The sequence below is a fragment of the Diabrotica virgifera genome, chromosome 4, assembly GCF_917563875.1.
Source record: "Diabrotica virgifera virgifera chromosome 4, PGI_DIABVI_V3a".
Classification (NCBI taxonomy): Eukaryota; Metazoa; Arthropoda; class Insecta; order Coleoptera; family Chrysomelidae; genus Diabrotica; species Diabrotica virgifera.
Window position 1 is genome coordinate 200,744,813 of NC_065446.1, and position 23,785 is coordinate 200,768,597.

Here is a 23,785-nt window from a genome sequence, read left to right on the forward strand (position 1 = left end):
TGTACTGGTATAGGTAATGTGATGTTATTGTAAACAACTTATAGTTGAATCACCGTTTATTCGATTTAAATATAGTGTTAGCTGAACGACAGAGTTTTAATTAATTGGGACCTAAAAGGCATTATGGACAATTTACTTATGACACCCAGGGTGGACCAAACCTAGCAAAAGAGCGCAGCGTCTGATTGAGAATGAGAGTCTGAAAGCATCGTCTGACCCAGAATGGGCGGCTGAATAAAAAACTCACCCACCCGCCTGACAAGCGAGGCGTTTTAATGTCAAAAAACCCTCTTCAACAAACATGTCGAATCACAAAACAAATAGAACATTGCCCCATGTGGGTGGAGATTATCAAAAACTACTACAGGAAAATACACAAAAATTTAAAAAAAAACTATAAAATCACAGGAGAATTTATGGTAGAAGCTAGTAAAAAATTATGTTTATACAGACAATAGCTACAAATTTAAATACACCAAAACGAAGTCGGATCCGCCTCTACCCAGTGGCGGATCCAGAATTTCTTTTGGGGGTCATGGATCTTAATGATAATTTAATTACTTTTCTCTGATGCAAGGTCACTTAGTCTTACCACCAGTAGGATAAGTGGGTTTTCAATTATTTAGTGGATAGGCCTAATTTTTTTTGACAGCTCTCGGGGTTCTTTTTTTTAGGATTATTGCATTGGTATTTATTTTCGTTTGGGGGAGGATCATGACCCCGTGACCCCCCTCTTGATCCGCCACTGCCCCTACCGGTCCTATACCATCGTAATTAGTAAAGTCCCCCTCCCTTTTCTTTACGACGTAGTTTATGGATATTCCCTAAGGGGGAATGTAAAAATAAAAGAGGGGGTACAGAGGTCGTGAAAATATCGCACGTAATATAACTATAGATTTGGCTGTAAAGGTGACATCTATTCGGGGCTGTAAGGGCCCATGACAGCTCTATATTTATGTAATTTGTTACCTCGACAACCCTGTCTCTTTCTTTCTAGCGTCTCCTTTTTCTTTATTATTTGCGTAATTAAGTCGACAATAACATTGTAGGATTTTTTGTCTGCATACATTTGCGTACTCTACATACATTCTGCATCTATTTGTTTTTTAATTTCTCCTTCAATTTTTTATCAAAATACCAGGTATTAACGTTAAATTCCAAACCCGGATGGAACTCAAAATCAATATATTCTGCATTTTGTAATGTTTTAAGTACATACCCTATTAAAGAATTTCTTCAGGTTTCTTTTACAGTTTTCCTACGTCTGTTGGTAATTTAATGCCATTCTAAGGTAAACTGTCATTCACAGTAACTCAAATAATGTATTGATCAAGTGAATGCAGTAAATTTGTTATTGTTCTGTGGTCCTTATTTGGATCACAAATTGGTAATGACTTTATAGACGAATTTACCATTACCGTTGTACACTGTATAAACATAAACCATTACCAACACTTAACACATTGTATTCCGGTAAAGTACCACAAAAGACGTGACAATTTGCAGAAATTTTTTCAAAACTGTTTCGCCAATTATTATAATATTTATAAATATCGTGTTTTAAGAATTATTTTTCTGTTAGTACACCTTGTATTGATTTACTATTAATGTCTGTACTTAGTAATTTTGCATTTTGTTTTATTGTTTACATATTACTTTTTTAGATGATCTGGGCAGAAACAAATCTGATTGGTTGCGGATATGCATTTTATTACGATCCCTCCAAAGGATACACCAAAAACTATATATGTAACTATGGTCCAGGGTAAGTAATATAATAATAAATTAATTTTTACTTACACTAAATCACAAAATGGCTGAAATATTAGTATTGTATTATAAAGTCCAGAGGCGTGCGGTCCATGGAAGCGGGGGAAGCGGCGCTTCCCTATTTATACGTCGATATAAGAAAATATATTATTAATTAATATTTAATAATAAAAAATTTTCCCTAATCCAAGTAATCTACATATTACCTAGGCAATGGCATTGAAAAATATTAAAAATTAATCGCGTACGAACGAACTCAATATGCACACAATTCAACTATTTGGTCCACTCCTGACAGAAGCGCATCTCAAAATCGCCGCTTGTCGTACAGTTGTCCCGTTTAAAAAGTGGTCAGGGTTCAATGACTGCACCCACTAGTCGCGCGAATTTTGGTACCATGGAAGCGCTTATCCTATCGCCTTCTATTCGCGAAAGTGAGATGCTCCGACTGTTACTGCTGCTAAGGGGTGCTTAGGTATTACATACATTCGCTTAAAGAATATTTCGATTTAAATTTCTTGCAGAGATTTTTCCTTTTACTGATCTTTTATTTGACATTTTACAGAAATCAAATTGTATTGCATTTTGTATAAGACAAATTGATGACTTTATTAATACGATAAATAAAAAAACGAGAGCAGTTTAAAAATATTTGGGATAAAACTGAACATGGGGTTTGAACATGAAAGAAAAATAATGAAGATTGATAATTTCGGAGACAGAGAGACAGAGAAAACATAGGAAACAAAGAGACCTTTTGATAATATTCTACAACAAATGAATTGTAGCTTTCAAAATTTTAACGATTTAAAATGTGTAGAATTATATATACATATAATCTTAATATTTCTAATTATAATTCATCAAAATTTCCTACAGAGGAATTTATTTCATTACATACGATTAAATAATGAAAATTTTTTGATATCCCAGCTTTGCATTCTCAGTTAAGTGTCATTTATGAAACAACTGACATTAATGATAAAGAAATACCCAGAAATCTTGGATTTCTTTATAACTACTGGTTTAAACAAGTCACTGTGTGAAGTGGTCAAGTTGTGTGAATTAGTACTACCAACTATCCCAGCCACAAGTGTATCAGTTGAACGAAGTTTTGCAGTATTAAGATGCATTAAGAGTTTCAAATTAAGAGTTTAAAAGAAATTCAACAAGCGAAGACAGACATTGAAAGTTAGCCCTATCATCCATTGAAAAAGACTACATTCAACAATTATCAGAAGTTGATAGGAGAATAGACCTCGAGTATAAATAGGTGTCATTTTAGTGAAAGTTGTGTGTTGTGGAAAATGCCTCGGAGTATAAAATTTTTTTTAAATAGGATTCTTCTTTAGAAAACCAAGCCCGGCGCGAGGACTCAAGGCCCGAGCTAGCAATACAGATCAATTATAGGTCACTAGTCACTAGAAATAGCGGGAATAGAGTGCCTCACGCATTCACGCGTCACGGATTTAGTGTGTGAGTCCTTGTACGCAGGACGTTTCACATAATTAAGTACTTTGCTGATAGAGAGCCCCTGCGCATCAGAGTGTTATCAGGTGGGAAGTGGCTCGACCCTCTACCCTTAAGAAAATATTTTTATATCCTTATTGAATCGCTTCCTCTTTCAAAAAAGTCACCGCACGCCACTGGTAAAGTCACTATCTTTATTATATCTACCTTTGCCCTGAAGAGTTCTATTGAACTGCATTTGAATTTACTTTTAACAGTAACTGTATACAAGCTGCAAAAGATAGAGACAGTTGTAAAGAGTTGAGGGAGACATATATCCAGCAGTGGACACGTACGGGTTGATGATGATTACGTACCAAGTTATAAAGCGGTGTTTATTATCTATTATGTAGAGTAGATGCCGCTACTTATTTTATCTAAAGATAAATATTACACTTAACTATACAGGGTGTCCAGAAGCGCTACCGACTAACGAAGACAGAAGTTTCTTCAGATAATCTTAAGACAATTTAGCTCAATTCACCTATTCCGAAAATGATTTCTAAGGGAGCTAGAGCTCTTTGAAAATGGCGTCTTGTAATTAGATTTTCTTAGATACCTCCAGAACACTTCAATTTAGAAAAACGAAAATCGGTGCGTGTATTTATCTTCCAGAAATAAATCCACTTCATCCATTGCTAATTTCTAGTATCGATCATAGACGTCCGTTTTGGGTAGGGCAACGGTTATTTTATACAATTAACTTTTAAGCATTTTTGACACTGGATTATTAAATTGTGAGGTATTCAAACGTAGTCTTGCTTTAAGTCGGTAGGACACAGGATTTTCTAGAAAAATCGATTTAAAATTTTTTATTTTGAATTTGAAAAAAAAAATTGAAAACAAATTTCAAAAAAAACGGTGTATTTTACCAACTTAAAGCAAGAGTAACTTTTAGTACTAGAATACCTCATACCTTAATAATCTAGAGTCAAAATGCTTAAAAATAAAGACAAAAATGTTATGCGATAACATAACCATTGACCTACCCAAAACGGACGCATATGACCCGTACTAGAAATTCGCAATTAATGAAATCGATTTATCTCTGAAATATAAATAAACGTATAAGTTTTCGGATTTCTAAATAGTTTTTTTTATTTTTTTTTTTTTATATTCAAAAAAAAGTTTTTCAAATCGATTTTTCTAGAAAACGGTGTATCCTATCGACTTAAAACAAGAGTACCTTTTAGTTGTAAAATACCTCACAATTTAATAATCCAGTGTCAAAAATGCTTAAAAATTAAAGATAAAAAAGATATGCGATAAAATAATTGTTGCCCTACCCAAAACGGACGCCTATAAACGGTACTAGAAATTCGCAATGCATGGAATCGATTTATCTCTGGAAGATAAATATGTGTACCAATTTTTGTTTTCCTCAATAGAAGCGTTCTGGTGTTATTTAAGAAAAACTAATTACAAGACGCCATCTTCAAAGAGCTCCCTTTAGCTCCCTTAGGAAGCATTTTCGGACTAGATGAGTTTGGTTAAGATATCTTAAAATTATCTGAGGAATCTCCTGTCTTCGTTTGTCGATAGCAAGCAAGCAATTTGATTCAACTCGACCTGTGGGAGATGTCCACCCTATCGAAAAAGTACATTCGGGTGTAAGAATTCATTGTGGCGAGGTGTTTTGACCCGAGTAAAAACAGGGATCACCCCACCTTGCTCCAATGCCCCAGGCCATCCCTTTTCCCCCATAGCACGCTGATGCGCGATGGGGGCACAACTATCGTAGCCAAATGCTCTTCACAATGGAATCCTGGGTAATAAGATTCCATGTGATACCCTAATCGAATGCAAAAAACTAGGCCAGCGTGAAGCGCTCTATGTCTTTATCTTCTTAATTACTTATCCGCGGTCGTTTGTCGGTAGAGTTTCTGGACACCCTTTATAATCAGCTTGCATATTGTGTGAAGAAACACTTAAATATCACGTTTTCAAGAACAACATAAAAAATCGTTGGACAAAATTTCTAAACACCCTGAAACAAAGACATTTTAATAAATTTAAAAAAGGATCATTAGAAAAGGCGTAAATAATGTTATAACAGATGTTAGGCATAAGGGGTAATAATATACATGGGTGATTTGCCAAAATAGACGGCAATTTCGAGGTAAAGGACAAGTGTCCACGGTGTTGACATAATTCTCTGTTAATTGAAATTTATGATCGTAACAATTAAATAAAAACTGGTATGTAATAAAACTATACAAAACACTTCCATTTTGATATAAAGTACTACAGAATAACATGAAAAATAGGTAAAATATCAATTGAGTCGAAGTTGATTTAGACCGGCCGGCGGCCTTCGTGTTGACAAAACTTTCCAATATGTAGCCGTGTGTTTTCCGTTAAACTTCAAAAATCTAATCTGATTTTGAACACAATCTTGGCATTTCCTTTCTACACATTCTTCTGTCTTTTCTCCATTTTCTCCATGTCAACATAATTATTTTTTATCCGCTTCCACACATGAGCTCCATGTTTTCACATAATGTGCCTACATAGACAGCAGATGTCTCTTAATGTTGTTCTGAAGCTATTTTCTTGTGGCATTTTTATAATCAAGTATATTCAAATGGGAAATAAGCCACAATTTTACCTAAAAATGATAATAAAATAAAATCATTTTTAGGTAAAATTGTGGCTTATTTCCCATTTGAATATACTTGATTAAGCAGATGTCTCTTTTATCAACATTAGAGAAGACTACCCAAAATGGTATATTCTTACAGAAATAAGCATAGCTGCATAAAAAATTACTTTCTGTCATAAAATCTTTATTTAACGATTTTGGGGGCTTTCGCCTTCATTTTTCCGTCGTACTCCAGTGTATACGAGCCATTTTCTATAAAAAGAATATAATTACCAAACCGACCGAAACATCTTGACAGCTTACCCAGTAACCCTTTTTCTATATCAGACTACATTTAAATTGTATTTTTTAGTTTAAGAATGACCATTCACACACTTTAAACAACTCCGAGGCACGTTCGTCAACTCCGAGGCACGACTGGGCTTCGGAGTTGATTGCTTCGGTGTTGATGATTTCATACATTTTTAATTCTACTTTCTACAAAATATTAAAAATAATTCTGCTTTACTCATCGTGTGTCAAAAAAACTTTATAGCGCATACTTATGTAGAAGTAAAACATATTAAAAAATTAGCAAAATTAAGCTTTTACGAAGGCTTCGGTGTTGACTGTATAAAAACATACGCTTAGCTTAAGACACCTTGAAAAATTTTCTATCGCTTAACGATATTCTCTTCGTCCACTTTCTTCCACAATTTGGGTTAGACTGAAGCGTTCCTCTCTTGTAAAGTTGCCTGCCATACAGTATAGTGCAGTTTGACCTAAATTTTCATATATTTTCATGAGACTTCGGTGTTGATGCACAAAGTTGGTTACAGTTTTTAGTAGTAGATTTTTATGGTTTAATTTTAAAAATGAAAATTATTAATTTGACAGTTTTAAATTACATTGGGTTTTTAATTAATTATTGATAAAATAATCTGCACTTTTGTAACTTTTCAGTGTGTAATACTATAAAACAGGTCAAAAACCAAGGTGGGTTACAGCCTCGGAGTTGATATTTTGACATTAAAATTGCATAGAATGCTTGTAAAAATACTTTTTTTAATTAATGTTAAGTGACGTACATTCATCTATTGTAAAACTTAACTTTGGCAACACAATTTAAAACACAGTATGTAAAGGACTTAAGAAAAAAGCGAGTTACACAATATGCCGCTTATTTTGGCGAACCACCCACATATGGACAAACTTATTTGGAATACTGAGTAGAGGCAGAACAATAAATATATTTAAGATTTTTTAAAACAACATTTATTATATTTTCGTTACATGATTTAGCTCTCTAATGCATTTAGTACCAGAGTCAAATAAAAATTATAAATTGTAAGAGAATATGTAGACCGATCTACACCCAAACAGAACAAATTTCTAAAGGAAATCAATCGCCCACGATCTTTGCCTAAAAAACTTTTCCTTTTCAATAAAAACTTTTACTCCTTTTCTGTAAGTCACGACCTTTGATTACAATATAAAGTGAATCCCTTTTATAATCAAATTTTCTGGACGTGAGAATTGAACTGATAGATTTCTTTCGTTTGTTCCCAGGGGAAATGTGTTAGGGCAACCGCCCTACGCGAAGGGATACCCAAACTGCAATGAAAATGGATTAACCGATTCCACTAGATTCTCTGGACTCTGTGGTGAGTATATTTGCATTTTCAGATTTATTTGGTGTATATATAGATAGAAACAGACTCTCCGGCATTGGCGCAGAACGAATCCACTGTTTATTTTTTATCGCTACCCGGGACGAGACTTGTTAGTGCATGCAAAAAGTTTGCGCCGTTTATTCAGGATAAATTGTCGGAAAATAACTATAATTGGATGGTTGAGGTTGAAAAGTTTACTTTGTAAACATTCGTGGTTTTAGTGGAAAATACTTTGTTGTTATTATTTTATAAGTATATATGTAGTATCATTTGATAAAAGTATACATTATTTCGTCATGCTTTTAAGTTAATACAGTAATAGGTCTGGATCCCGCGTATAAAAAAAGTTGATTAATAGCAAGCTGAAAATTTGTTAATAGCTTAAGGGTGTCTAGTCGGACAAACTTTGATATATGGGAACACTGGAACAGGGGAAGTTTTAATTGTGGAACAGGTTAAAAATTTGGAACGGTCATACCACGGAAACGTCACATGTATTTTGTCCGACAGAACTTCCAATTGATTTATTACCCTTTCATTAAACTCTAATGCAAAAATCAAACTGCTATTTATCACCAAATAGGCATTTTAATGAGTGGAACACGTAGAACATGTCAAATCACAGGAATTATGACAGGTGATAAATAGCAGTCTAATTTTTGCATGAGAGTTTAATGAAAGGGTAACAAATCAATTGGAAGTTCTGTCGGACAAAATACATGTGACGTTCTCGTGGTCTGACCGTTCCAAACATTTAACCTGTTCCACAATTAAAACTTCCCCTGTTTCAGTGTTCCCATATATCAAAGTTTGTCCGACTAGAAACCCTTAAGCTATTAACAAATTTTCAGCTTGCTATTAATCAACTTTTTTTTCATACGAGGGATCCAAACCTATAATATAATCGATTAAGCTACTAACTCAAACTGAATAAAATGCGATTCCTTGAAAAATATTAGGTAAAAGAAAAAAATATGATTTATTGCTTCATAAACAGTAAAGCTACAATACAAATGTGGAAGTAAATTCTCTGTATATCGTTTCCACAAAACAATACTTTGTTATGCTATGCTATGTACCTACTATGTACTGTACTATGTGCTATAGTCCAGGGTAATAAGGTTTTTTCTGACAGGTGATACCTATAAGAATAAATTGTAACTATTTCCTGCGTAGGATCTGGCAGACATTTCTATTTATAAACAATTTAGTGTCAAAAAACGGCCTTTTTTAAATCAATGGAAAACAGTAAAACTTATGTTTTTTTTAGTACAAACATCTTCGAGAGTATGAAAAAAGCTTTAAAGTGGCGTATTACAAAATTTCATATACCTACTCATTTATTGTTAATATAATTGCGAAAAAAGATCAAAATTGCAAAAAAATTAATTTTGCAATAACTATAGTAAAAATTAGTAAACAGCTTTGAAATTTTTGTCAAAGGATGGTTCTTTAGGCCTCAATATGTGACAAAAATTTTAAATCGATTCATTCCATTGTTTAAATTTTATTCAAATTGTTTATCCCAGAGAGCTTTTTTGCAATAACATAAGTCAGAAAAAAATGATGTTAGAACCATTCTACAGACGTCCAATGAAAGAGCATGAGCTAAATTTTCAAATTGGTTTAAAAAAAGTGAATAAAAGATGTATTTATTAGTAATAAATAATTATGCAAAAGTATCGTCAATTTTTCCTTATAAACTTTTTATTTTTTTATATAATAAATTATACATATTTATTAATATTTTTTATCATTTAATATACACATAACATTATTTGATAGTTATGCACCTAAAACACGGTAGAAAATAATTTTTTTTTAAATGTTATTCAAAAAGTTTATAAGGAAAAATTGAGGATACTTTTGCAAAATAATTGACTACTAATAAATGCATTTTTATATTAACTTTTTTTAAACCAATTTGAGAAAGTTTATCTCATTCTCTTTCATTTGACACTTGTTTAATGGTTCTAAAATTTTTTTCTGACTTATGTTATTGCAAAAAAAAGCTCTCTGGAATAAACAATTTGAATAAAATTTAAACAATTCATGAATCGCTTTTAACTGTTTATCACATATTAATCACCAAAGAACCCTCATTTGACCAAAATTTCAAAGCTGTACACTAATTTTTACAATAGTTATTGCGAAATTTTTTTTTTCAATTTCGATATTTTTCGCAATTATATTAACAATAAATGAGTATATGAAACTTTGTAAAACTCAAATTTAAAGCTTTTTCCATGCTCTCGAAGATGCTTGTACTAAAAAACCATAAGTTTTACTGTTTTCCATTGATTTGGAAAAAAGGGAAAAAGGCCGTTTTTGACAATAAATTTTTTATAAATAAAAATGGCCGCCAGATCCTACGCAGGAAATACACTCCTGGCCAAAAAAATCGGGACACCTTAAAAATGGGTCATGCTTTATGTGTCCAATCTCCTAAACCTGTTGACCGATTTTAGTGATTTTTTCAAAATGTTATAGCATTATTCTCTAAGAATACGGATGTAGTAATCGTGTTGCTGAACAGGTAAATGTCATTGTATACCGGGTGTAAAAATAATACTGTGGTCTTTCCTGAAAGTTCGTAACACCCTGTGGAATATTCTAGCATTTAAACAATATTGAAATTAAAACTCAATTGTAGCCTTAGCCTTTCTTAACATTCTGCTTTTTGACTCATTCATTTATGTTGGATAATGAAAAATTAAGGTACTTTGACAACTAGCCATGCTCTTCATCAATACAGGGTGTTTCTAAATAAGTGCGACAAACCTCAAGGGTTAATTTTGCATGAAAAAATAATGACAGTGTGCTTTATAAACATATGTCCGTAAATGCTTCGTTTCCGAGATACTGGATGTTGAATTTTTTCTTACACACTGACGATTTATTTATTGCTCTAAAACGGGTTGAGATATGCAAATGAAATTTGGTGGGTTATAAGATTCAGTTATTGCGCATTTTGTTACATACAATTATGTAATTTATATTTACCACTGGCGTGCATACGGGTCATATTACCCGGCCATATTACCTGTATGCACGCCAATGGCGAATATAAAAATTTTAGTTGTATGTCAAAAAATGTGAAATAACTACGTCAACATCCAGTATCTCGGAAACGAGGCATTTACGGACATATGTTTATAAAGCAAACTGTCATTATTTTTCATGCAGAATTAACCATTAAAGTTTGTGGCACTTATTTAGAAACACCCTGTATTGATGAAGAGCATGGCTAGTTGTCAAAGTACCTAACTCTATCAACATAAGTGAATGAGTCAAAAAGCAGAATGTTAAGAAAGGCTAAGGCTACAATTGAGTTTTAATTTCAATATTGTTTAAATGCTAGAATATTCCACAGGGTGTTACGAACTTTCAGGAAAAACACAGTATTATTGTTATACCCGGTATACAATGGCATTTACCTGTTCAGCAACACTATTACTACATCCATATTCTTAGAGAATAAGGCTATGACATATTGAAAAAATCACTAAAATCGTTCAATAGGTTTATGGGATTCGACACATCAAAAATGACCCATTTTTAAGGTGTCCCGAATTTGTTGGCCAGGAGTGCAGTTACAATTTGTTCTTATAGGTATTACCTGTCGAAAAAACGCTTTAGTACCCTGGCTGTTGAAGTGTCACGAATAGGGTATATTTTTGCTGTATTACCCTGGCCTACTATGCAAAAAAATTATGTTTTGCTCCATTGCAAAGAAAATAAAATAATTCATTTTATAATTAATATACAAGTACATACAAAAGTATACTCTCATGTAAGCTTCCGGCCACCCTACCCTAGTAGGGTGGCCGGAAAGTCCCTTTACATTAATGAATTGCTGTTGTTGTACTAGAGAGGGAAAAAATAATAACACAATTTAGTTTGTAAGTTATTTATTACTTATTTATTTATCGAAGACATTGGTGTGCATATCTCCGTTGCCATAGCACAACTTGATACGACGCCATATTCGTATGCTCATCCGTCACAGCATTCTTTGAGTTACTGAAATAAAAAGCTTGGCGAACTCCGTTTCGCACTTCCTCATTCGAAATATATCTGTGTTTTCTAATTTCCTCTTTAATGAAAGCCCACAGTGAATTGTCCAGTACGTTGTCAAATTTGGACTTTTCGGAGGCCAAGGAATTGGAAAACTCCGTCCAATCCATCGGTCCGGGAAGATTTCATTCAGCCGATGGCGAACAGCGACAGCAAAATGGGGTGAAGCGCCATCTTTTTGAAAACAAACAAGGCCTTCACTTGTAAATCTCTTTGCATGTGATCTTGCATTGTTGACCGTGCAATAATAAACTTTGCAGAGCGTTTCCGCGTAGACTTCATCGGTGAACGTTCAATGGAATCCTCAATGCCGGTACAAATTTCAGCTCGAGTGCTTGGTTTTCCACTTCTTGGTGCGTCGAGAACGGTTCCGAATGAAAAAGCTTTCTTCTCCCACGACATCAAAGTTGGTCTGGATGGTGATGGTTTTTCAAAGCAAACAACACAATCATGTCAGAGATTGTTTTATTGTTATGCCGACGTTCGTGTATCCACACTGCAGCGACCAAACGCTCTTTAACAGGGCCGCGCCGTCCATAAGGGCGGAGAGGGGCGGTGCCCCCCGGCGCCGAGCCAAAAAGGCGCCGGCAGGTGCCGAAAAAAAATTTGACAATACCAAAATTACCAGAAATATTAGTCATATTTTATTATCTTGTAAAATTGAAAATTTACCAATTGTAGGTAGCTATAAAAATAGCTGTTATTATTACTTTGAGCCCCTAAGTATACGAACAGTTATTTCTCTCATTAAACTGAACTATTACTCTATTCACTCACGGTAAAATATTGCAAAACCTCTGAATTTTAAAGAACAGCTTGGATTAACATGAAATTTGGTATACACATAGCTAACATGTCAAAGAAAAAAATAATATTGTGTCGACGTGTGCTTTTGCCCTAGGGTTGTATCATCCCTTCACGGGGGTGAAAAAATATACGTTCAAAATAAGTCCGGAAGTGGATAAACTGACGAATTGTAAGTAACTATACCTAAAGTTAGGTTGTTCTATAAAGTTTTTGTATTACTTAAGTCAATATCTACTTTTCGAGTTATTTGCCAGTGAATATGTTCATTTTTCAACAAAAAGAAACACGTTTTTAGACGGTTTTTCGAAAATAACTCAACAAGTATTTATCGAAAATACTTGGGAAAAATTTTGAAAAAAAGGCATTTCCTTCAAAATTTCAATTTTTTTTAATTTAAAACCAATTTTTTTCAAACATAAGCACTTTGAAGTGGTGAAACTTCCATATCATATAAATATACGAGTATATAAGTGAAGTAAATTATAAAGCTGTAACGATTAATTTCATTTGGGATGCCAATTAAGCAGAGATTTTTACGATGTTTTTTACCAAAAAAATGGACCAACTTTATTTTCAGCGTTACTGGCTTACTTTTGCTGCTATAAACTTTTTTAAAAAACAAAATTAAAGCTTTTTCATAAGTCTTTATTGCCTGGTTGCACCAACAAATCTTAAGCTCCAGCTTAGCCAAGCTCAGCTTATAGATAGGGCCGTTTTAAATCTCACTTACGTTGCACCATCATTTTTTATTCTTATCTATGAAATCCACATGTCCACATGGCAATCCATTGTGGTAAGCTGAAAATTGATCCGACTCCATGGTACAACGCGTATGTTTCGTAAGCTGAGCTTAACGCACGTCTTAATCTTAAGATGTGTTGGTGCAACCAGGCATAAAAAAGTTAGAACGAGTTTTGCCCAAAAAGTGCTTCATTTTTTGGTTATTTCATGTTGAAATGTTCGATTTGGAATTTGACGAATAAGAACCCACTTTTCTTGAGCTACAACTCTTCCTCTACTGGATCTACCGACTTCATGCGTGCACGTTTTTTAAATTTTTTTATAAGCTATATTTTTGCTAAGAACATCTTTTTCAATAAAATACACACTTCTTGTGTTATTTGCGAAAAACCGTCTAAAACCGTGGTCTTATGTTCAAAAATGAACATATATTCATTCTGAAATAACTGGAAAATATTGACTTATAGTATTGAAAGAACAAAGAACTATGTGTGGAACAAAAGTTGCTTAGAATTAGTCAGTTTATCCACTTCCGGACTTTTTAACGTGCATTTTTTCATCCCCGATGACGCAATATCAATTTTTTTTCTTTGTTATAAATTAGCTATGCGTATGCCAAATTTCATGTCAATCCAAGCGGTTCTTTAAAATACGGAGAAAAAACCTTGAGCAAACGGACTATAATAATAACGATACATATATTTATTTGTTCTCTGATAATGTAATCGTGGTTTTTTGTAAATATTTATAGTATTCATAATAACTTATCAGTATATTACTTTCTTACTGCTGAAAATCTAAGAGCAGAAAATAAGGGTTACCCAGAGGGCCATGCTAATAATCACAAGGAGACAGAATACCAAATAATATCAGGCAAAAAACAAAAATCAAAGACATAGTAGAACACGTAGCAACAAAAAGAAATGGAGATGTGCAGGTCATATGGCAAGAACACCGAACAACAGCTAGACTAGAAGATTATTAATTGGAATAGTGACCGCTGGCGGACAACCGGATAAACGAAGCAGATATCGACCACTAGTGACGATGGAGTGACGATGTAAACGGAACTGCCGGGAGCTGGATAGCTGGTAGCTCAAGATAGGGAGACATGGAGAAACTTAGAGGAGGCCTATGTTCAGCAGTGGACGATAACGGTTAGATTATGATGATGATGATACTTTTCTAACACATAAAAAATAGTTTGTAGGTATACTGTTTAACGATTCACTAAGCTACAAAATATTACTACAAAGGAAGGAGAAAAGGGGCGCCTAAAATTACTTGCCCCGGGGCGCTTGAAAGCCTTGGCGCGGCCCTGCTCTTTAATTATATACTCTCTTGCGTCCGCCATTAAGTTTCAATCACAACTATTGTTGTCTGTCGGCGTGACCAGACAGTACTCCATTAAAATGTTACATTTTTTAAGCCATACCTTGCATTTGTTAGAGGAGTCAATTTTATTTCTTTAATGTGTAGAGCGTATTAGTAGAAGCTTAAGTTCAAATTTTTGGGGTCGTCACCCTTGTCCCCCGGCCCCATCTTGGAAATAAGGTGCAAAGGGCTCTCGCGCTATATCTCGTAAACTACCAACCCTACGGAAAATCTAATTAAACATAAAATGTTGAAAATGAAATTTTCTACAATTTTGTTTTTATTACTTTTTATCGTCAAGTGACCAACAAAAAAGATATAAACAAAAATATGTAAAAATTTTTAACAAGTTTCCTTTTGGAGGTTATAACTTTTTTTCAGTTCATTTTATAATAAAATAACACTATAGAAATTTTGTAGAGGGTTTATCAGCGAACAGTTTCCTCTATAAAGTTGTTTTATTCTATTTATTTATATAGGTTTTACAGCGCTCCAAACTTGACCAGATTCTCGAATGCTCATATGGATACAATAAAAACAAAAGTTAGGCTTACTTTTCTATCTATATATATTTTTTATTCATACAATTTATTATGATTTTAACATTCGTATGCTATTATTAATCTGTTTTTGACCTTTCTCCCCACTATAAAACTTATAACCCTAAGCATATATAGAAAAGGCCCAAGAAGTTGTTTGAGGACAAATTCGCCGGTTCAGAAGAAGAATGACGCAACCGCAAAATGCAAAATTCTTAAGAAGAGCAAAAAACGATTTTTGATATCAAAATCATAAAGTATGATCAAAATTAGCCATTCATCACACCGTGGTCAGGATCTCGAGATTTAAGCGTTTTTTGGGGTGTGCCGCTTGTCTATAAAGTAACATAACTTTTTTCCTATTGTATATTTTGACTTAAAATTTTCCAAAAAACTTCTTCATGAAATATGTTTGATTGTTGTGTTGGTTAAAATTATAAACTAAAAAGATTGTCACTCAACTTTTTTAAGTAAACATGAAACTAACGAAGTATGATGACAAAATGTTTAAAAATTAACAACTCCTTTTTTAATGTGTTTAAACATTTTGTACAAATTTCATTCTCATCTACATACTTCAGAGATGACACAGTAAAATTTTCAAAAGGAAATATTTACAGCGACCAAAGATACAGCGAGGTTAATTTGAAAAATCATCAAAATTGATTTTTGGATTTTTTGTATAAAATTTGATTTTTGAACATGTTCCACCACCTCTAGATAAAAATAAACTTCATAATCGGATTCAGAGACCTCGAAAACATAAAAAAGATCAAAATTGGTCATTCACCTTAAATTTGATTTTCGTGGTCGGCATAATGGTTAATGCCGCTCGCCTAATACATGGATAGAAAAATATTATTTTTGTTGTATTCCTATGAGAATTCGAGAATCTGGTCAAGTTTGGAGCGCTGTAAAACCTAGATAATATAGTATATTAAGTATGGAGAACGGTAAGGGTTTTATACCGATCGAAGACAATTGTTTGGAGGAGGAGCGGCGCGACGACTCCAATTATTGTCTGAGATCGGTTACCCTTAACGTTCGACATGCTTATAACGTTTTTTGCACGATTGATACCATTATAAATTATAAAATTATACATTTTCGTCATATTGACTAGTTTCATTCATTTTATCAAGATAGATACTTTGGTTGTTAGGTAGTAACTAGGGTGCATAACAACAATGGAGAATTGAGTTTTTATTTAGTTGTCAATAATTTTAAGTACAATTTTGATTATTATAAATTAAAATATGAGTGGAACCACAGCCCAAACAAGTGGTATTTCATTAAATAATTTAACAAATTGTACCATAAGTTTCAATATTAATAAATAATTCGTTAGTTTTCTTTATTCTTTCAAAAAATAAATTAAAATTAACAGATTTTTTAACTCGACGGTAAGTGAATTACTTACCGTCGAGTTGGAGTACTTACCGTCGAGTTGGATTACTTACCGTCGAGTTGCTAGTAAATGTCACCTACTGACGTAAAATCTGTCACGGTAAACAGTCAAAAATGAATGATCAATCGTGCAAAAAATAAAATTAGACAATTTTATAGTGAAAATTGTTCATTGAAAAATCCTCTACAAAATCGCTATGATGTTATTTTATTGTGAAATGAACGGAAAAAAGTTATAACCTCCAAAAGGAAACTTCTTACAAAATTTTCTCTTATTTTTGTTTATAACTTTTTTGTTAGTCACTTGACGATAAAAATTAATAGATGTAAAATTGCAGAAAATTTAATTTGATACATTTTATCTGTCATTAAATTTTCTGTAAGATTGCTAGTTTAGGAGATACAGCGCGAAAACCCTTTGCACCCCTTTTTTAAATATGGAGGCCGGGGGACAAGGTTGGCGACCCCAAAAACTTAAACTTAAGCTTTTACTGAACCCCCTACACACTAAAAAAATAAAATTGAGTACTCTAAGAAATGCAACCCTAAATGTAACATTTCAATGGACTACAGGTGCCCTAGACGATGCGCATGCGCCTGAACGCCAACCAACATTGGCGTGGTGTTGAAACATTATTATTTTTAGTGTAAAGGGACTTTCCGGCCACCCTATACATAAGTAGGTAGATAAAAAAAGTCTTAACTACTCTGAAGGACCTGATGTACAATATTTCTCTATTCACTTTTTTTTGGGCTTTGCTTTTCCAGTCCTCACCTTCACGTTTCTAAGGTCTTTATCTGCTTTATTAATCCACCTTGTTCTGCGTCTACTGCTTCTTTTGGGACCGATTAGTTTTTTGGTCATAACTAGTTTAGGCATTCTGTTTACTATCATTTTTTCTACATCCAACCATCTGATTTTTTGTGATTTAACGAACCTAGTAGTATAGGAAGAAGGAGAGTGTCCTGGTTGAAGAATTTAAAGGACTGGTTTAAATTCAGTTCCATAGAAATCTTCAGAGCAGCGGTAGATAGAGTAAAGATCATCATCATCATCATCCAGCCTTCTGCATCCAAAGTTGAACATGGGCCTCCCCTAATTTCTTCTAGTTTTGTCGATCTTGGGCTTTCTGCAACCAATTCCCAGCAATCCTTTTGACGTCGTCTGTCCATCGTGTAGGTGGTCTACCTCTACTTCTTCTGTCTTCTCTTGGTCTCCACACTGTAATTTTTTGGGTCCACCTCATGTCCTTTATTCTGGCTACATGGCCCGCCAAATTCCACTTCAGCGATGCTACTCGCTTTGTTACATCTGTGACGCCTGTCCTTCTTCTGATTTCTTCGTTTCTGACCCTATCTCTGAGAGTCAGTCCAAGTAGTGACCGTTCCATTCTTCTTTGGGCCACTGTAAGTTTCGTTGCTGTGGCCTGGGTTAACGATAATGTTCTGGCGCCGTAAGTCATGATTGGAAGCACACATTGGTTGAACGTCTTCCTTTTCAAATAATTTGGCAAGTTGCTCTTGAAGATGTCTGATAGAGCTCCATATGTGGCCCATGCTAAGGTGATCCTTCTCTGTAATTCAGCAGTTTGATTGTCCCTCGCAATTTGGATTTCATGCCCTAAGTATTTATATTTATGGACCAATTCTTTTTCGTTGACGTCGACTTTTGGATTTTCGCTTGGTACCAGGTTTGTCGTGTATTGTGTCTTTCCAAAATTTATGTTTAAACTAATTTTTTACAGGCGGCATCTAACTCAGTAAGCATAGTTCTAATCTCTTTTAAGTTGTCTGTTATAACAACTATGTCGTCTGCGAATCGTAGGTGGGAGAGCCTTTCACCGTCGACATTTATTCCTTTGGCGTCCCACTCCAATTGTTTGAAAGCATGTTCAAGTACTGCCGTAAAGACTTTGGGAGATAACGTGTCTCCCTGTCTAATTCCTCTTTTGACTTTTATAGATTTGGTATCTTTGTGTAGTCGGACGGTCATGGTTGCATTATTGTATATGTTCGCTATCAGTTTGGAGTACCGATAATCTATACGACTTTCCTCCAATGCTCTCATTATGCTGTTAATTTCTATCGTATCAAATGCCTTGCGAAAGTCTACGAAAGCCAGGGCCAATGGTCGGTTGTATTCGATAGATTTTTCTATAATTCCTTCTATGCAGTGTACGTGGTCGTTAGTGCCAAATAGTCCAGGGTAATAAGATTTTTCCCATGACACTCGAGCAGCCAGGGTACTGAAGCGTTTTTTCGACAGGTAATACCTATAAGATCAAATTGTAAATATTTCCTGCGTAGGATCTGGCGGCCATTTTTATTTATAAACAATTAAGTGTCAAAAATGGCATTTTTCCCTTTTTTTTCAAATCAATGGAAAACAGTGAAACTTATCGTTTTTTCAGTACAAATATCTTTGAGATTATGGAAAAAGCTTTAAAATGACGTATTACAAAGTTTGATATACTCATTTATTGTTAATATAATTGCGACAAAAGTCGGAATTGCAAAAAAAATTAATTTCGCAATATCTATTGTAAAAATTAGTGTACAGCTTTGAAATTTTTATCACATAAGGGTTCTTTAGTGCTTAATATGTGATAAAAATTTCAAAGCGATTCATTCAATTGTTTAAATTTTATTCAAATTGTTTATCCCAGAGAGCATTTTTTTTGCAATAACATAAGTCAGAAAAAAATGACGCTAGAACCATTCCACAGGTGTCAAATGAAAGAGCATGAACTATGTTTTCAACTTGGTTTAAAAAAAGCGAATAAAAAATGCATTTATTGGTAATAAATAATTATGCAAAAGTACCGTAAAGCTTTCCTTATAAACTTTTTATTTTGTTATATAAGAAATTATATATATTTATTACAATTTTTTATCGATTATGATATAAATAACATTATTTGGTAGTTTTGCACTTAAAACGGGGTAAAAAAGTTAATTTTTTTGGAAAAAGTTATCCAAAAAGTTTATAAGGAAAGATTTACGATACTTTTGCATAATTATTTATTACTAATAAATGCATTTTTTATTCGGTTTTTTTAAACCAAGTTAAAAACATAGCTCATGTTCTTCCATTTGACACCTGTGGAATGGTTCTAACGTCATTGTTTTCTGACTTATGTTATTGCAAAAAAAATGCTCTCTGAGATAAATAATTCGAATAAAATTTAAACAATTCAATGAATCGTTTTGAAATCTTTATCACATATTAAGCACCAAAGAACCCTCATTTGAGAAAAATTTCAAACCTGTACACTAATTTTTACAACAGTTATTGCGAAAATATTTTTTTTTGCAATTCCGACCTTTTTTCGCAATTATATTAACAATAAATGAGTATATCAAACTTTGTAATATGTCATTTTAAAGCTTTTTCCATAATCTCAAAGATATTTGTACTAAAAAAATCATAAGTGTCACTGTTTTCCATTGATTTGAAAAAAAAGGAGAAATGCCATTTTTTGACAGTTAATTGTTTATAAATAAAAATGGCCGCCAGATCCTACGCAGGAAATAGTTACAATTTGTTCCAGTAGGTATAACTTGTCGAAAAAACGCTTCTGTACCCTGGCTGCTCGAGTGTCACGAACAGGGTATATTTTTGTCTTATTACTCTGGCCTAAAAGTTTTTCCTAAAACCCGCCTGTTCTCTAGGTTTTTATAAATCCAATTTTGTTTCCAGTCTATTTGTTATTATTCTTGTGAACAACTTGTACAGGTGGTCTAATAGGCTTATGGGCCGGTAATTCTCAAGGTCTGTTGGATCGCCCTTTTTGTAGTGTAAAGACAGTGATGATGATATCCAACCTCCGACTGTGAGACGGCACTTAAAGAAAAAGAACCTGGTGACGGTTCGTCTCTCTTCTGTCTTCTTTCCTCCGAATACGCGTTCCAATATTTTCCTTTCTTATCTTTCCAGAGTATCCTCTTCCTTCTTATTGAATGTCCATGCTCCGCAGGCATACAGGTTGTTGCATTAGTGTGACAAAGTCCAATTACTCGTTTGTCGTAAGAGATACGAAAAAAAGTTCTTGAGGTAAAAGTCAGAGCACGGATAGGACCAAAATTTAAAAATATTTTCAAATATACAGGGCCACCCGTATTGACAGGGCGACATAAATGTATGTTTTTTATTGTAGCACCCTGTATATTTTTACATTTTTGGATTCTCCTCGATGTCTTCTTTCTTAAAATATAAGGTTTTGTAATATTATATGAGGTAGTTTAAAAGATAATTACGTCTTTTTGTTAATTTCGTAGCAATATTCACACCCTGTAGAATTGTAGTGATTTAACATAAAAAATTATTTTTATGTTTAAATCATTTTTAATATAGTCTACTGTTTTTAAACATTAATAATATAGCGAAATGTTTAATTTTAATATACAAGGTTGGTCAAAACTCGGAATGAGTATTTTCTGAGTTTTCTTAAATAGAACACCCTGTATTTTAGTATTGTAATGAAATGATATTTTATGGTACTTTTTTGTTTCTTAAGCATTCCCTATACCTAACTGCTTTAATTTTTGAGTTATTCGTGATTCTTTAAGCCAAACATTAATTCCAACAAAAATTACGTGAAATTTAATTAGGTTGACCGTGAAAATATTAAATCAATAACAATTTTTTGAAAAGATATAAATATTAATCTAGACCAGGGGTTCTCAATCTGTGGTACATGTACCACTGGTGGTACATTTCATTAGGTGGGGTGGTACACAAAACGCAAAACCACTGCCAAAATTCAGCATATTTGTAGTTAATTAGATTATCTACCTCCATAGATCTTCAGTTAGGTGGTACCAAAAATAATTATAAGAATTTTGGTGGTACATGGCTCAAAAACATTGAAAACCACTGATCTAGACCGATCCTTAATTTATTAATATTGGATGATATATCCAAATTCCTACGTAGTTAAGGTTATTGGTGCTTAGAATATTAATAAAAACATTTGCTTAGCCATAGTTGGCTATGACACTAAATTTGCTTAAAAATTTGACATTATACTCTTTTTATAGTTCCAGTTGCTTTGTTACCATTACTAATATTTTTTTTGTTTGGAGGTTTTTGTGCTAGGAGAATATGTATAACAAAAATGAGCTACTAGCAATAAAAATTTATCATCAAAAATTCCCTGACAGACGACAACCGAAGAGAAACTTTTGAAATTATAATAAAAGGGCTTTAACAGACTAAATACTTTAATTATAAGAACGGTCTAACTAATATGCAGATCCTCAGTGTCACTAAGGATTATATTTAATTCCTTTTTTTAATTTACAATAGTTTTTATTCGATCGGATTTATCGTAATCTGTCCAGTCCGTTGAAACCGTCCTAGTATATTTTCAAAGGTTTCTCTTCTGGGTTGTCGTCTATCGGGGAATTGCTGATGAAAAATTCTTATTGCTAGTAGAAAATTTTTATTATACTCCACTAGCACAAAAACCATAGTAATTAGTTCTTCATTAGAAAAATTCATATGAATAATGGTAATAAAGCTACTGGAACTATAAAAATAGTAAGTATAATGTCAAATTTTTAAGAAAATTTAGTGGCATAGCCAACTAGGTAGAATATTGTATGTTTTTATTAATATTTTAGGCACCGACAATCTTAACTACGTAGGAATTTGGATATCTCATCCAATATTAATAAATTAAGGATCGGTCTAGATTAATATGTATTTATTTTCAAAAAATTATTTTCGATTGAATATTTTCATGGCCAACCTAATTAAATTTCACGTAATTTTGGTTGGAATTATTGTTTGGCTTAAATAATCACGAATAACTCAAAAATTAAAGCAGTTAAGTATAGGGAATGCTTAAGAAATAAAAAAGTACCATAATGTATCATTTCATTACAATACTAAAATACAGAGTGTTCTATTTAAGAAAACTCAGAAAATACTCATTCCGGGTTTCGACCAACCCTGTATACTAAAATCAAACGTTTCGTTATATTAATAATGTTTAACAATACTGCCGTGCTAAGCCCAAAGGCGGTAACTGATTTTTTTATTGAAAATGAGATTTTTATATTTCTGGGTAGAACAGGGTATTTAGAATATATTTACAAAATCTTTGGAGTTGTAAAAGTATTATAATGGGTATCTAGAATATATTTACAAAGTCTTTGGAGTTGTAGAAGCATTATAATATAATAAAACCTACCTAGAAATACAAAAATCTCATGTTCGATAAAAAATCAGTTACCGCCTTTGGGCTTAGCACGGCAGAATAGTAGACTATATTAAAAATCATATGAACATAAATAAAAATGTTGATGTCAAATCACTACAATTCTGCAGGGTGTGAATATTGCTATGAAATTACCAAAAAACGTAATTATCTTTTAAAGACTGGCTGGAGGACAGGCGGAAATGGAAAGATTTGGGAAAGGCATATGTCCAAAGTTGGATAGAAATGGACTAAAGAAGAAGAAGAAGAAGATGGCCTCTCCGATAACTTGCTTCACTTACTAGATTTACTAATGTCTGGAGATCTTGTAAATTTTCTGCAATAATGGTTGTATCGTCAGCGTATCTGACACTGTTGATAGCCTAATCTTACTCTCTTTACTAATCTACCTTAAGATTTCTTTAGAGTACAGATTAAAAAGACTGGGTGACAAAACACAACTCTGTCGTATTTCACGTTTGATGGGTAGTTTTTCTGTACGAATATCTCCAACTTGGATAGAGTCTACTTGATTGTTGTAATATAAGTATTTTAGCAGTCTTATATCGTAGTGGTCAAGTCCTGCTGACCGCAGGCAATCGAAAAGTATATCGTGTTAAACTCGGTCGAATGCCTTCTCGAAGTCGATGAAATAAACATCAACGTTTTTTTCGGAACTCACAACTTTTTTTGTAAAAGAACGCGCACAGAAAATGGTGCCTCTCTAATTCCTAGACCATTTCTAAATTCAAATTGCTTATTACCCATTCTATTTTCGCACAGAAGAAATACTTGGTTTTGTATAATCTGATTAATTTTAAATTCACTGCATTTGTTGGGCCTGCTTTTCTTTGGTATTGTTATAAACAGTGACTATTAATTAATTTCTTTCTCAAGCGCGTGAAGATTTTACTTAATATACAGGGTGTAACGAAAATACAGGTCATAAATAAAATTACATATTCTGAGACCAAAAATAGTTCGAACGAACCTAACTTACCTTAATACAAATATGCACATAAGAAAAGTTACAGCCCTTTGAAGTTATAAAATGAAAATCGATTTTTTTTGAATATATCGAAAGCCATTAGAAATTTTTTATTG

General features: G+C 33.2%; 1 protein-coding gene across 2 annotated transcripts in view; it reads left to right on the plus strand.

Annotated features, from left to right (window-relative positions):
• LOC126884065 (venom allergen 5 2-like) overlaps positions 1-23,785 on the plus strand; it is a 350,744-nt gene that overhangs the window by 322,236 nt on the left and 4,723 nt on the right. For both annotated transcript variants that reach the window (XM_050649852.1, XM_050649851.1), the window contains 2 exons: positions 1,665-1,765; positions 7,430-7,524. In XM_050649852.1, the coding sequence (XP_050505809.1) occupies positions 1,665-1,765; positions 7,430-7,524 (196 nt within the window). The remainder of the gene's footprint in view (positions 1-1,664; positions 1,766-7,429; positions 7,525-23,785) is intronic.